The 13,437-nt window shown below is 39.5% G+C and overlaps 1 protein-coding gene across 1 annotated transcript in view; it reads right to left on the bottom strand.

The window, feature by feature from the left end:
- Positions 1-13,437, bottom strand: part of COL11A1 (collagen type XI alpha 1 chain) — a 278,405-nt gene that overhangs the window by 41,840 nt on the left and 223,128 nt on the right. Inside the window, exons 50-54 of the mRNA XM_029063929.2 lie at positions 10,118-10,171; positions 9,525-9,632; positions 9,279-9,332; positions 2,989-3,042; positions 25-78 (exon numbers count right to left, since the gene is read on the bottom strand). Coding sequence (XP_028919762.1) covers positions 25-78; positions 2,989-3,042; positions 9,279-9,332; positions 9,525-9,632; positions 10,118-10,171 — 324 coding nt within the window. The remainder of the gene's footprint in view (positions 1-24; positions 79-2,988; positions 3,043-9,278; positions 9,333-9,524; positions 9,633-10,117; positions 10,172-13,437) is intronic.

Genomic DNA, 13,437 nt, shown 5'->3' with positions numbered 1-13,437 from the left:
ACAAATTGCATTGAAGAGACTTACTCGTTTTCCAGGGGGACCAGGTGGACCGGCTTCACCCGAAGGACCAGGAGGCCCCTACAGATTCAGAATAACAAACAAAAAAGGAGACATAGATGAATTTTGTGTCCAGGTCCTTTCCAGATCAGTGTCCCTTCTGAAACCATTCCTTCTACTCCATTTATCTATTTTCCTTAACATCGTCAAGTGTCTGAGATTCATCTGGAGATTAACTTTAGAGTCTGGATAGGCCCAGTAAATAAAGCTGATTTCCATCACAAGAAGCACCTGTTGCCAAGAACTGGTCTACGTGTCGTGTAGAGCATCACAATGTTACAGTGAAAGGACACTTGGAGAGTGCTTAGAGCAGAAAGACTCTGATTCCTGGAGCTGGCTCTAGACCTGTCCATAGCTTCCTTCCAGGGACATAAATTGCCCTGGAGAAGGGAGTTGCAGAAGGGAAAAGCTTGGTTAGGTGGAATATCCTGGATAGTTGGAACTGGCATTAGCAGTGACACTAAGGAGTAGCCAGAAGAGGTCCATGCACTACCTCTGTCCCTACAAACTGCTGCTCTCCTGGCCAGGATTCATGATGTGGGGCATCCTCCCCATTGCCCACCCATTTTAGGTCACTTTGAAATGCCTTTGAAGGTCAACAGCTGTGAGGCAAGTACTAACTCCCAGACAACTGCTGCTTTCATTTGTGAGAGCAGTGAGCATGCAAAGTGCCTACCAGGATTTCTTGGGAGTTACTACAGGGCATCCTCAACCAGTGGGGGCTCCTTCTTACATGGGGACCAGGAGTGGATGCCCTATTCACAGCCTGTCATCTAAGTTTACAGTAGGGTTCTACTGTAGAGTTTCATTACAGTTGAAACCAGGTGCTCTTTTATAAGTGTCTTTGTTTAAGACTGCAGAGCCTGGCTCCCATGCCATGGGCAAAATCAAATTTGTTCTTGGGATGGTCAGTCAATCATATTTATTGACCACTTACTAAGTGCAGAGCACTGTACTAAACGCTTGGAGGAGTATAATATAACAATTTCACAGACACATTTCCTGAGTACCCTCCACACCTGTATCTCCTGCTTAGTGGTTCCTGAACGTGAAATCTTTTGATAATGTAGGCAAAACTGGAAATGCCTATCTCATTACTAGGCTGAAATTTTCATTCTGGGAAAATTGGACTAATTATGACTAGTTGTCTTGACTTATGCTGTTGAGTTGTCTCTGACCCATAGCGACACCATATACACATCTCTCCCAGAACACCCTATCTCCATCTTAGTTACCAGCAAAAGGTGCTGGAACACTCCGGTTAACTACTAAAATTGCTACAAGGGAGACAGATGTCAGTTCCAGGAACTAAGGACTGTGGGAGAGGGGCTCAGCAGAATCCGTATCTCAAATACTAACTATAGGACTAAGGATCCTGACAAAAGGTCTGGGTCATTCCTTATCACAAATGCCAGGGTTACTACACTTAGAAATAAAGTGGTTAAGACAATTTCAAGAAGAGTGGAGATTTGGTCTGGGTTTGTTATCTAGGAGGTTAATAGCCTAAAAAGAGGCACAGCCTCTCTGAGACAATATGTTTTTATGGTATTTTACCCAGATGGTGATTCCTGGGAGTAGGACCATTAGCGTGCTCTAATAAAGAAGACCTGTCCTGAACCATGTGGTCCCTTCTTTAAGTCTCCTGTTGCTGGAGCAGCATAGTGGGTAACAGAATTTATTCCTGGTAGCATTCATTGAACTGATGATTCGTTGTCATCTTTTATCTTGTACCTGATGCAGGATTTATCAAAATGCTTGACACATAGTACTTAATACATATATTAATAATACTAATGATCATCACAATAATAATGAAGAAAAGACCATATTCACAAACTCTCAAACACTTACATGGGTAGTGTTGGACTTAAGGCATCAACCAGTTTGTTGCAGACTACCATTTGATAAATTGCTCACATTAAGATTTATTTCCAAGTGCATTTCTTTTAAGACAGATTTACATGATCCCCTTTAAAGAAAGTGCTCTGAGCAAAGGAGATGGGGCTTACAATCAATTTTGCACTTTATTTATAAATAAATCGCCTAGAACAATGTACTTTGCCACCTACATTACAAAGTACAATAAAGTGCTCTATTCCCTATTGGCTAGCATTATTTTCAACTGGAGGAACTTTTACATTTTTTTAATCTTCACATATTTTTCTGCTTTTTCAATTTGCCCTGAAAGCAACTTGAATAATGCATTTTTTGTTCATTGCATTTTTGGGAAAAAATTGGGATAGGGACAAAAAATAAAGCACATTCATAAAGTGATTAAGAGAAGAAAATGCATTGTTTGTAAAGATGGTTTTGCTTATTTGCCCATTTTGGATGTCAGCAATACAAATACATAATTGCTAGGACAATTTCAGAGAAAATTGACAGAGATGTTAAAAAGTCTTCCATTTAGCTTTTGTCTGGGGATATAGAAGCTCAGTCTGCCTTTTAGATAGCTTTTACTTCCTCAGTCCTTTAGTACAATGGGCAGTTGAAATTCATGACTCCATGATTTCCATGACAAACCAGTGAGGATTAAAACATTTATGAATTCATTCTAAAATGTATATTCATGGCTACTCCCGGAACACAATAATGTTACAGTATCTTGGATCTATACCACTTCTGGGTTTTCTTATATGTATTATAAAAGTTGTTTGGGGCTTAATTTTGAAATTCCACTCCTATATAATTCATTGCTTCCATTTCTTTTGCAGGTTCATGTCTATTGGTTTGTTCAACAACGGCATTAGCATGAGTCATTAGAATAATTTTAAAGTTTTCTAAGTTGTTCTGAGTCTGAACCATCACTGAAAATTATTTCAAACAAAATAGATGACCAAATTGTATCTAGAACAAAACTGATCCTTTGCCAGAAAGTAGATTGATCTGGATGTAAAAAAAATTGAATACATTATAGAATGGTAAACTTACAGGTTGACCAGTATCTCCATCTTCACCCTTCTCACCACCGACACCATCTTGACCCTATAAATGGCAATGAAATGGAAACCTTCAACACCATTAATTGTAACGCCTCTTTGCATATTAACTTGGCAAAGCTATTGACACACTTAGAAAAAGTCAGTAGAGCAAAAGCACCCCTTAATATGCAGTTAAGATCCAAATTTTTTGTTCTTTGCTATTTATCCTGGCAGCATGGAACTAAGAGTGGAGAGCTCACTTTAGAGAACATCCAAGCCCTGTCTTTCAATCATAGGAAAGAACACCTTGTGGGGAGGAGATATTTTTTCCTCCATTTCTGCTGTAGAAATTAGAAATCCCTGCTGCAGAGTCCCTTTAACTTGCAGCTTCTAAACTAAGGGCTGGGTCCAGATTGAGATGAAAAGAGTGTAAAAGGGAAGGGGAGTAGGTGGTGGTGGAAAAAATATACCTCAGATTGTACCTCTGACCCTGTATTATATTGTAGCTTTATTGTCACTTTCTCACCTGTGTACCATGGAAGTGAATGTATCTTTTCCCTTTTCTAGCAGTCTATTGATTATTAACTATCCATTGTACTTCATATTAATTCTCTTCACGAACAGCCCTCCCCACCCCCAAAAAAGAGACATAGTGTGCTAAGCAATTCTTCAGTGCTCACTGATGTCATCCTATCAATCACGTATTCATCCCTAATATTGCCTGCAGATGTTAATGGAACCACTCTGAGGTCGAATGTGACAACCTCTAGGTCTGATAGCTATAATGTATACCTTCAATTTTATCTGAAGCCATTGATGTTGGTGGTATGGCCTTTCTGTGTGTCTCTCAAATTTCTGGTTTCTACCTCATTCATCCTTGTATCACTGAATAATGTGGTATCCAAATGACCACTCTTTCACCGATGCTTGGTTGCGCAGGACAGGTTGCATAGTGTAGGTTGCTATCCAACCTCAATCTCTTTTAGGCTAATTTTCAACTCACTGTACTTTGGAGACTCTGAAAAAGAGTTAACAATCATGTCCTTTGGCTTGTTTGCACCTACCATGAATAGGAACTCCTTCAGAATATAATTAGGGATTTTTAATGCTGCTCAGGTTAATGGATTTCCTGGAGGATTTGAGTCATATTCTGCTAGCAGTTACCAATCAATTAATCAATGAATAGTAATTACTGAGTGCTTATTGTGTGCAGAGAACTGTACTAAGCATGTGGAATAGTCAATAAAACCAATTTGGTAGGTACATTCTTTACCCACAAGGAACGTACAGTTTAGAGGGAGAGAGGGGTATTAAAATAAATTACAGATATGTACATAAGTACATAAAATAAGCCGTGTTGCTTAGTGCAAAGTGCACAGGCTTGGGAGTCAGTGGATATGGGTTACCATCCTGGCTCTGCCACTTGTCAGTTGTGTGACCCTGGGCAAACAATTTAACTTCTTTGTGTCTTAGTTACCTCATCTGTAAAATGGGGATTAAGACTGTGAGCCCCAAGCGGGACAACCTGATTATCTTGTATCTACCTGAGTGCTAAGAATAGTGCTTGGCACATATTAAGTGCTTAACAAATACCATCATATTATTATTAGTTCTGTGGATCTCAGGATGGGTTGAATATCAAGTGCTTAAAGATCCAAGTGCTATGATGACACAGAGGGAGAGGGAGTTGGGGAGATGAAGGCTTAAATGGGAAAGGCCTCTTGGAGGAGATATAGTTTTTATAAGGCTCTGAAGGTGGAGATAATGGCAAGTAATCAGTCAATTATTGTGTTCAGAGCACTGTACTAAGTGCTTGGGAGAATACGATATAGAAATATGAGAGACACATTCCCTGCCCACAGCGAGCTTACAGTCTGGAGGGCATACAAATATGAAGAGAGAGAGTTCCAATTCCAGGCCAGAGGAAAGAATAGACAAGGGTTTGGTGAAGAGATAGAGGAGACCAAACCACAGTGAGTAGATTAGCATTATAAGATCAAAGTTATCTTGCTTGGTCAACAAGGCAAAGGAGGTAAGATGCAAAGGGAAGAGTTTATTGGGGGCTTTAAAGAGCTTTTAGGTTCGGAGATTGATGAGCATGAGCCCCCTGTCCCTCAATCTCTGGGGCTGACCCTGTGGGAGAGAGAGGCTGCTTCATCATCCCCTTACAAGTCTGGACACCCACCAGCCCCTACTCCAGCCCAGGTACGAGTCAGCAGTGTATAGAATAGATTGAACCTAGTCTACAGCTCTGCTTTACCCTGTTGGTGTTGGAAAAACAATCTGGTAAGACTCATAAATTCTGATGCAATCAGTCATGTCACTATGAAGTGATCTTAGGATCTTTTTAAACTTCTCAGGGCAACCAAATATTTTTAGTAGTTGCTAGCCCTGTACTACTCATGCTTTTGTGAAGCCTCTACAGCCTGTATAGAAGTTTTGAAGCTACACTCTGAATTTCTCATGTTGCAAAGATCACATTTATTGTGTCCCACAGTGGTACAAAAGCCACTTACAATTCTAGTAATGCACTGTAGCAGCGATGGTGGCCAGAACAGTGAGTAGGTTATAGCACTTTGTCCATAGATAGAGCAATGAGGAAGATTAGGCAACATTGAATGTAAATTTTCATGTTTACCTTTTTTTTTTTTACTTTGGAATTTGTAAATTTAGCCTGTTCTATAGAAGTTCTTATTGAAATTTACTCCACATAATTTATGACTCCCCCTGTGGGTCTTGGATTCTGACTTTATTGAAAAGTATGTATTTTCCTTGGTGCTTAATACAAGCATTTCTCCTAACATGGTAGTTGCATTTTTCCTTGTCATCCAAAAATGTTGTGGCCTTAACTCTTGTTTCAATAGGAAATGATGGGCAGGGGGAAGATGATTCTCTTAACTAGTTTGCATTGCTTAAAATCAGTTTCTAGTAAATGTGAATTTTAAATATTTGCAATGCATTCCTTTCAAATGCAAATTACAGTCTGACCTATTATGGTTTTAATCTACATAGTCTGGAACAACTCTACAATTTTGGCATCTCGTTAGAGAAGCAGCATGGCTCAGTGGAAAGAGCCCGGGCTAGGGTGTCAAGAGGTCATGGGTTAGAAACCCGGCTCTGCCACTTGTCAGCTGTGTGACTGTGGGCAAGTCACTTAACTTCTCTGTGCCTCAATTACCTCATCTGTAAAATGGGATTTAGGACTGTGAGCCTCATGTGGGACAACCTGATTACCCTGTATACCCCAGCGCTTAGAACAGTCCTCTGCACATAGTAAGTGCTTAACAAATACCAACATTATTATTATTATTATTAGTTCTCACTCATGCTTGTTCTGTATTCCATGACATTTACTTTGATAAGCTATCCTCCCTTCCTGCACTATGCTCTGCAGGCCTCCTGTGTGGATTTAAGTGACTGCTGATCATGCTCAGACCCCTCCACTAGCTTCCTTCTGGTGCCTGTTATTCCCCATCACAGCTTTCCAAGCCCTCAGCATCCTTCTTTACCAGCTCACCATGCTGTCTTCCCTGCATCCTTCATTGGCTCTCCTCACAACCCCGAGGAGCCTCCATCCTGACCTGCACCATCCCAGCAGGAGAGAGAAAAGCAGCCAGCCTGGCACTGCCCCACAAAACCTCAAGAAGACTGTAGACTCTGAGCTGTGAAGAGCCTGATGTTCTGCTCCTCTAGCCACAGTACCCGACTGATCTTTGTTTTCATCTTTAAGCAGTCTCAGTGTTTTGTTTAATCTCTCCTTATGTGTCTCTTGACAATCTCCCCGGCCACTTTTATTTTTAGTGAGTCTACTGAGGGATGGGGATCATGTCTAATTCCCAACCGTCTATTATTTCACAGTGCTTAGTACAGTGCTCTGCACACATTAAGTACTTAATAAAACTACTATTACCACTACTCATCGCAAGCCCATAAACTTGACATTATCCTCAACTCATCTCTCAAATTCACAATCTCTCTAGAATCTGGCCCTTCCTCTCCATCCAAACTGCTACCACACTGACCCAAGCAAACACTTTTCATATCTTGCCTCAACTGCTGAATCAGCTGCCTCTTTCCTGACCTCCCTGCCTCCTATCTCTCCCCAGTCCATATTTTATTCAGCTTCCGGGATCAATTTTCTAAAAAAAAAAAAACCCAAAAAAACAAAACTCTCAATCCATGTCTCCCTTCTCTTTTACAGTCTCTGTCGATCCATTTCTGTATCAAAATGAAACTTCTTTCCATCAGCTCCCTCCTACCTTATACCTTACCATTCCCCACTACAAACTTGCCCACCCAGAGAAGCAGCGTGGCTCAGTGGAAAGAGCACGGGCTTGGGAGTCCTAGCTCATGGGTTCAAATCCTGGTTCAGCCGCTTGTTAGCTGTGTGACTTTGGGCAAGTCATTTAACTTCTCTGGGCCTCAGTTACCTCATCTGTAAAATGGGGATTAAGACTGTGAGCCCCATGTGGGACAACCTGATCACCTTGTATCCTCCCCAGTGCTTAGAACAGTCCTTTGATCATAGTAATCACTTAACAAATGCCATCATTATTATTCCTCTAACACCAACCTACTCACCGTACTTCTACCTTGTCTTTCTTACCACTGGCCCCTTGCCTTCATCCTCTTTTGGTTCTGGAACTCCCTCCTCCTGCATATCTTTCAGACCACCACTCTCCCCGCCTTCAAAGTCCTACTAAAATCATATCTCCTTCAAGAGCCCTTCCTTAACTAAGTCCTCAATTCCCCTATGTGTCATCTCTATTGTATCACTTAAGTACTTGTGCCCATACCCATAAGCACTCCCCAAGCATTTAGATTTTCACCGCACTCCCCAAGCATTTAGGAGCATTTCTATCTGATTTATTTTAATGCCCATCTCCCTTGCAGTCTATAAATTCATTTTGGCAGGGATTATATCTACCTACTTATGGTATTAATAATTGTGGTACTTGTTAAGTATGCCAGGCATTGTTCTAAGTGCTGGGGTAGATACAATCAGGTTGGACACAGTCCCTGTTCCACATGGGGCTCACAGACTTAATTCCCATTTTACAGATGAAGGTACTGAGGCCCAGAGAAGTAAAGTGACTTGCCCAAGGTCACACAGCAGACAAGTGAAGGAGTGGGAATTAGAACCCATGACCTTCTGACTCCCAGGCCCTTGCTCTATCCACTAAACCATGCTGCTTCTCCCAAGTTCTTAGTAAAATGTTCAACATACAATAAGTATCAGTAAATACCACTGATTACCAGCTGGAAAGCATCGATGTGACACCCAGTTGTGAATCCCCTGTTAGTTATTTTATGTCCTAATATGAATGTTTGGTCATTTTGGTGTTTTGAATGCCAGTTTGTGATTCTTTTGATTTATGAACAAAATTTTCCAAGAACTTAGTACAGGGCAAAGTAGTTCAAAGTACAGTACTTAAGAGGCGCCCAACAAATACCTTTAATTGATTAAAGCATATGAGTAAATGGTAAATTCACTACTCTGGTCCATCTTCCAGGTCTCGTGATTTTTCGATAACATTTCACTGCTGAGATATTTGTAAATCCAAGTTTCAACTCTAATTTGTTATGTGAAAAATCATTTTGGAGGGTTCAAGCCATCTGTCACTTTCTCTGCATAGTAATGCGTGTTTGCTATTAAATTTATCAATCACTTGTTATCCACTCATTTGTCTCCACATTTCAGCATCACAGGCTTGGGGATAGGATCGTTTCTAGCTATTCTATTGTGTACTCTTTAAATTCTTAATATATATGGCACTCTGACCACCATAAGAATTCAAATACCACTGAATGATTGATATGAATTGAAATTTCATGTGAGAAGGAGATTATTTCTTTAAAAAAAACTGTAGAGGAAAGGTCCTTTTAGAGTCTTCCTTTCTCCTCATTGGAGTCGGGCTGTGTGGGAGGCTATACTCTGTTGACTTCTATTTATTACTTCAGTTTTAGGATCATTAAGCTCCTGAGCAGACTAGGAAGGCTTGATCCATGCAATTCTCTGCTTGCTAAGTCTTTGTTCAAGAGAGGAAAGGCCTGACCAGTGACTTTCCTTCCAAACCTCACAAGCATTTACTGCCCAGGAAAAACCACCAGAGTATTTTCCATATTCTAACAGTTTAATCCCTGCCATGAGGGCATCGAGGAGAAAGAGAGCAGGTCTTTAGTTGTAGGCTGGTATGGTCTACAGCTCAACAGAAACTCACCATGATCCAAGAGACTTCTAATGATCTTAAAGTCATTAACACACAAGGCAATGATTTGGCAGGTTCCCTGAATACTTACCCCAGGGCCAGGTTCACCAGGGGGACCAGGGTCTCCAGGGAAGCCAACAGGACCCTAAAGAAAGGGAAGATGAAAAAATAAATCATCAGATTCAGCAAGTGTTGAATTTAAAAATCAAACTTTGTCAATCTAAATTGCATTCCTGAAAGACTGTCGTCTCTATGGTCACTCTTCCGTCAGCCCCTGGAAGTTTTCCATGAGAGCCTCATGCCAGTTCTGCCTTTGCAAAGGAGTGGATTTACTTACTGGATTACCCTTGGGTCCATCATCACCTGGGGGACCCTTAGCACCAGGAGGCCCAGCAGCTCCAGGAGGACCAGCCTCACCTTTTTCTCCCCTCTCACCCTTTGGGCCCTGCCAAAAGCAATAGAGAGAGCACAGTGATATCCTGGAAATTTTGCATTCAAGTTAGGATCGGAACTATTGATTAACCTTGATTCAAGTTTCCTATATTCTCTAGTGAGGTACTTTTCACACTTCACCTAAAAATATGGTATGTTTTAATTCCTATTTTTAAAAATCATCTATAAAAACAAAAAGAAAACTGTCACCAAAAGCATTGGAATAGAATCACTAGCTTAGTGACTAATAGTTTTCAGATAAAAGTTTCCTTTCTCTAAATAATATGATTTCCTTTAACTTAAAAAAGAATAAAATCAAGATTAGTGGTGTGGTTAGAGTCTATGTACTACATTTTATGGTTGGAAGCAATTAATGTAATAATGCATTCAAGAAAGCAGCCAAAACAGCAATCATGAAACTGGGTACACATTTAAAATACTTCTTCAGAATTGTTTCCAACCAAATATATATTTACTATAAAAAAACTTTACACTTACACCTGTGCCAGACTCTCCGGGAGGCCCTGGATTACCAGCTTCCCCAGGTTCACCCTAGAAATAATAAAATCAAATTAATAGCAGGCCTTCTATTCCTGTTGCCTATTCTGCTGAAAGCTAGATTTAATGATTTTCACAGTATTAACAAAATCATTCACTGACCACCTACCAGGTGTTGTTCATGGGATTAAGTGCTTGGGAGAGTACAATGAAATGAATAGATAATAGACTCTTAAGGAGTTTACAGTCTAGATAATTTTGAAAGCCTAACAGCCTTATCCTTTTTCCCAGTTTGAAAAAGTTCATTCTTATGGCAGATGTTTCCCACGAAAGATACTGGCTCAAGTCCATCAACTGCTGCCCTTTCTTGAAGGAGATCTTCATGTCCATATGGAGCCTAATAAATTAATGAAGGAGTTCCAGAAGATCTTATTCACAAACTGAGCTCTGATCCCCTCAATGAAGTATAGAAATAAAAAAAAAACCCTTTATCAGTGCCATACACTAAAGTGCTACCTCCGTATGTAACATATGTTAATGTCTCCATTCCTATTACATTGTAAGATTCTTGAGAGTAGGTATCATGTTTCCAATACTGTTGTATATTACTCTCCTAGGTGTTTAGTACAGTGCTCTGCACACAACATGCACCAAATAAATACCATTGATTGATTTATTGAAAGTATTTATGCATTAAATCAGGAGAGGTGCTGTGGGTGATTTGAGAAAGCACAGATGACTATGACTTGTGTCATTGGGGAAAAGGGATGTGAAATGAGGGGACAGAATCATGATAATTTCATGTATGATTTGGGAAAGGCTTGCTTGACTGGAAAGAATTTATAGAATATAAAACACAACGTTTTCTTTGCAATCGGTCCCACCTACTGGGCTGCTCCTGGTCTATGATAAATCAGTCAATCAATCAACATTATTTTTTGAGCACCAACTGTGTGCAGAGCACTCTAATAAGCACTTGGAAAAGTACAATGCATCAAAGTTGTTTTTCAGTTTTTTTAAATGGTATTTGTTAAGTGTTTACTATGTGCCAGCCACTGTATTGAATGCTGGGATAGATACAGTCCTCTAGACTGTGAGCTTGTTGTGAGTAGGGATTGTAACTCTATTGCTGTATTGTACTTTCCCACATGTTTAGTACAATGCTCTGCCCACAGAAAGTGCTTAATAAATACAATTCAATGAATGCAAGCAAATCAGGTTTGACACAGTCCATGCACATAGTTACAACTCATATTTTATAGATGAAGGAACTGAAGCACAGAGAAATTAAGTGACTTGCCCAAGGTCACATAGCAGACAAATTGTGATGCCAGGATTAGAACCGGTCCCCTGACTCCAGACCTGTGTTCTTTCTACTAATCCATTTTGCTTTTAGTGAACAGGTCTACTGTCTTTTAAAAGAGATGGCAACTAATAAAATACTACAGCTGCTATATAGACAATCTGGCACAGGTATCATCTATACAGTGGTATTTGAAACTTAAGGCGATTTATTGTACTCCAGAATAGTTGGATTATGCATTTCAAATATTTTCTTTTGCAGCCCTTTTTCTAAAGTCTATTTACAGATGATTAGGTCCTTGCTTAGTGGAGTGGCAGATACACCATTCAGAACACCAGCTTGTTCCACTAATTCCTTATTGCTAATAATGACTGTGGTTATTTGATAATGTCCCAAATTACTAAATCTGTGAACATACAAAGCAACATACTTTACAGCTCCTACAGTGTTCATGTGCAAACAACATCTTTAATTTGTACCAATCACTTCCAATTTTGTTGTAAATAAAAGAAAAAAAAAGAATGGCTCCGAAAATTTAATAGTCTTGTTTAATAATTGTAGTATTTGTTAAATGCTTAATCCTTGACAAACACTGTACTAAGCATTAGGGTAGACACAAAAATTGATCTTTAGCTAACATATTACCAATAATAAACCAGTAATACCTTCTTTGTACACCAAATATTTATACACCAGTTATACTTACTCTTAACTTAGCACGATATGAGCAGTACCAGATAGACTCTCATCACACAACTCTTGGTAATTATTGTCTAAGGGGAGCATTCAAATATGCCAATATTCCCAACTATGGTAAATATTCACTAATTAAAAAATATAAATATTAATGATGCTGAAAAGCACTAACTGCTATATTTAACATCTTTTACATCTCATTAACAATGGGAAAGTTGCACATTTCCATGAGGAATTTGAATCCTTACTCAGCAGCATGCAAATCTACCCACACAAAACAACCAAACCAAGGGCTACTCCCTTAGGATGCCATTAAGGCCAAGACGACTTTCATTAATAATCACAGGGTGTCAGTACCAAATGTCCACAGGTACAATGAAGGGGGAAAAAGGCCTAAAACATTACTGTAATTTATTATGCTTTGTTAATATTTTATTTTACAGCTCGATTTGAACTGCTGATCAGCTTCAATATTAACTGGACCTGAACAATATAGTATCAATAAGAAAGCATAAGTAATCACTGAGACAACCCAAAATCACAATGTTGCATATCAGGTATGTCATGACATCATCTATGATTATATTTTTCTAGTGCTTGGAAAAGATTAAACAAGCTGCATTACTTGAATGACTGCAAAAATTTACACAATACATAGGAATAAATCCAGATAAAAAAGCAGATTTTCTTTCTGCTCCATATTGGAATGTCTAAAGATTTGACCAGGTCTAAGCATTAGTGACCATATTTTTGCACACAAGATTTTGTGTAAAATTTTGGTTTCTTATCCTGACAGAGAGCAGGGGTAGGAAGCTGGACTTAATGTCAAGTCTCAATTTAACTTGATTAAGACCACCTCCTACAGGAGGTCCTCCCATCCTATTGACAGCCTCGGCCCTTTGTTTACACTGACTGTTTTATTACATTTCCTCATGTTTTTCTTTCCATTTCCATTATTTATTTCAATTTTCATGGTATTTGTTAAGTGCTTACTATATGCCAGGCACTGTACTAAGCATTGGGGTGGATACGGGATAATCAGGTTGGACACAGTTTCTATCCAACATGATAATAATTGTGGCATTTAAGTGCTTACTATATATCATAAGGCTCACAGTCTTAATCCTCCTTGTATAGCTGGGATAACTGAGGCACAGAGAAACTAAATGAGTTGCCCAAGGTTACACACTGGACAAGTGTAAATGATTCTGAATGACTCTGAGCAGTTTTACTTTGACCTGTTACAGTCACACAAGGGGCTATACTTTCCCAAGCACTTAGTACAGTGCAGTATATACAGTGAGCACTCAATAAATATGAT

Source organism: Ornithorhynchus anatinus, chromosome 4 (genome assembly GCF_004115215.2).
Source record: "Ornithorhynchus anatinus isolate Pmale09 chromosome 4, mOrnAna1.pri.v4, whole genome shotgun sequence".
NCBI lineage: Eukaryota > Metazoa > Chordata > Mammalia > Monotremata > Ornithorhynchidae > Ornithorhynchus > Ornithorhynchus anatinus.
The sequence above is the reverse complement of the archived record's forward strand: the minus strand, read 5'-3'. Positions and strand labels throughout refer to the sequence as shown.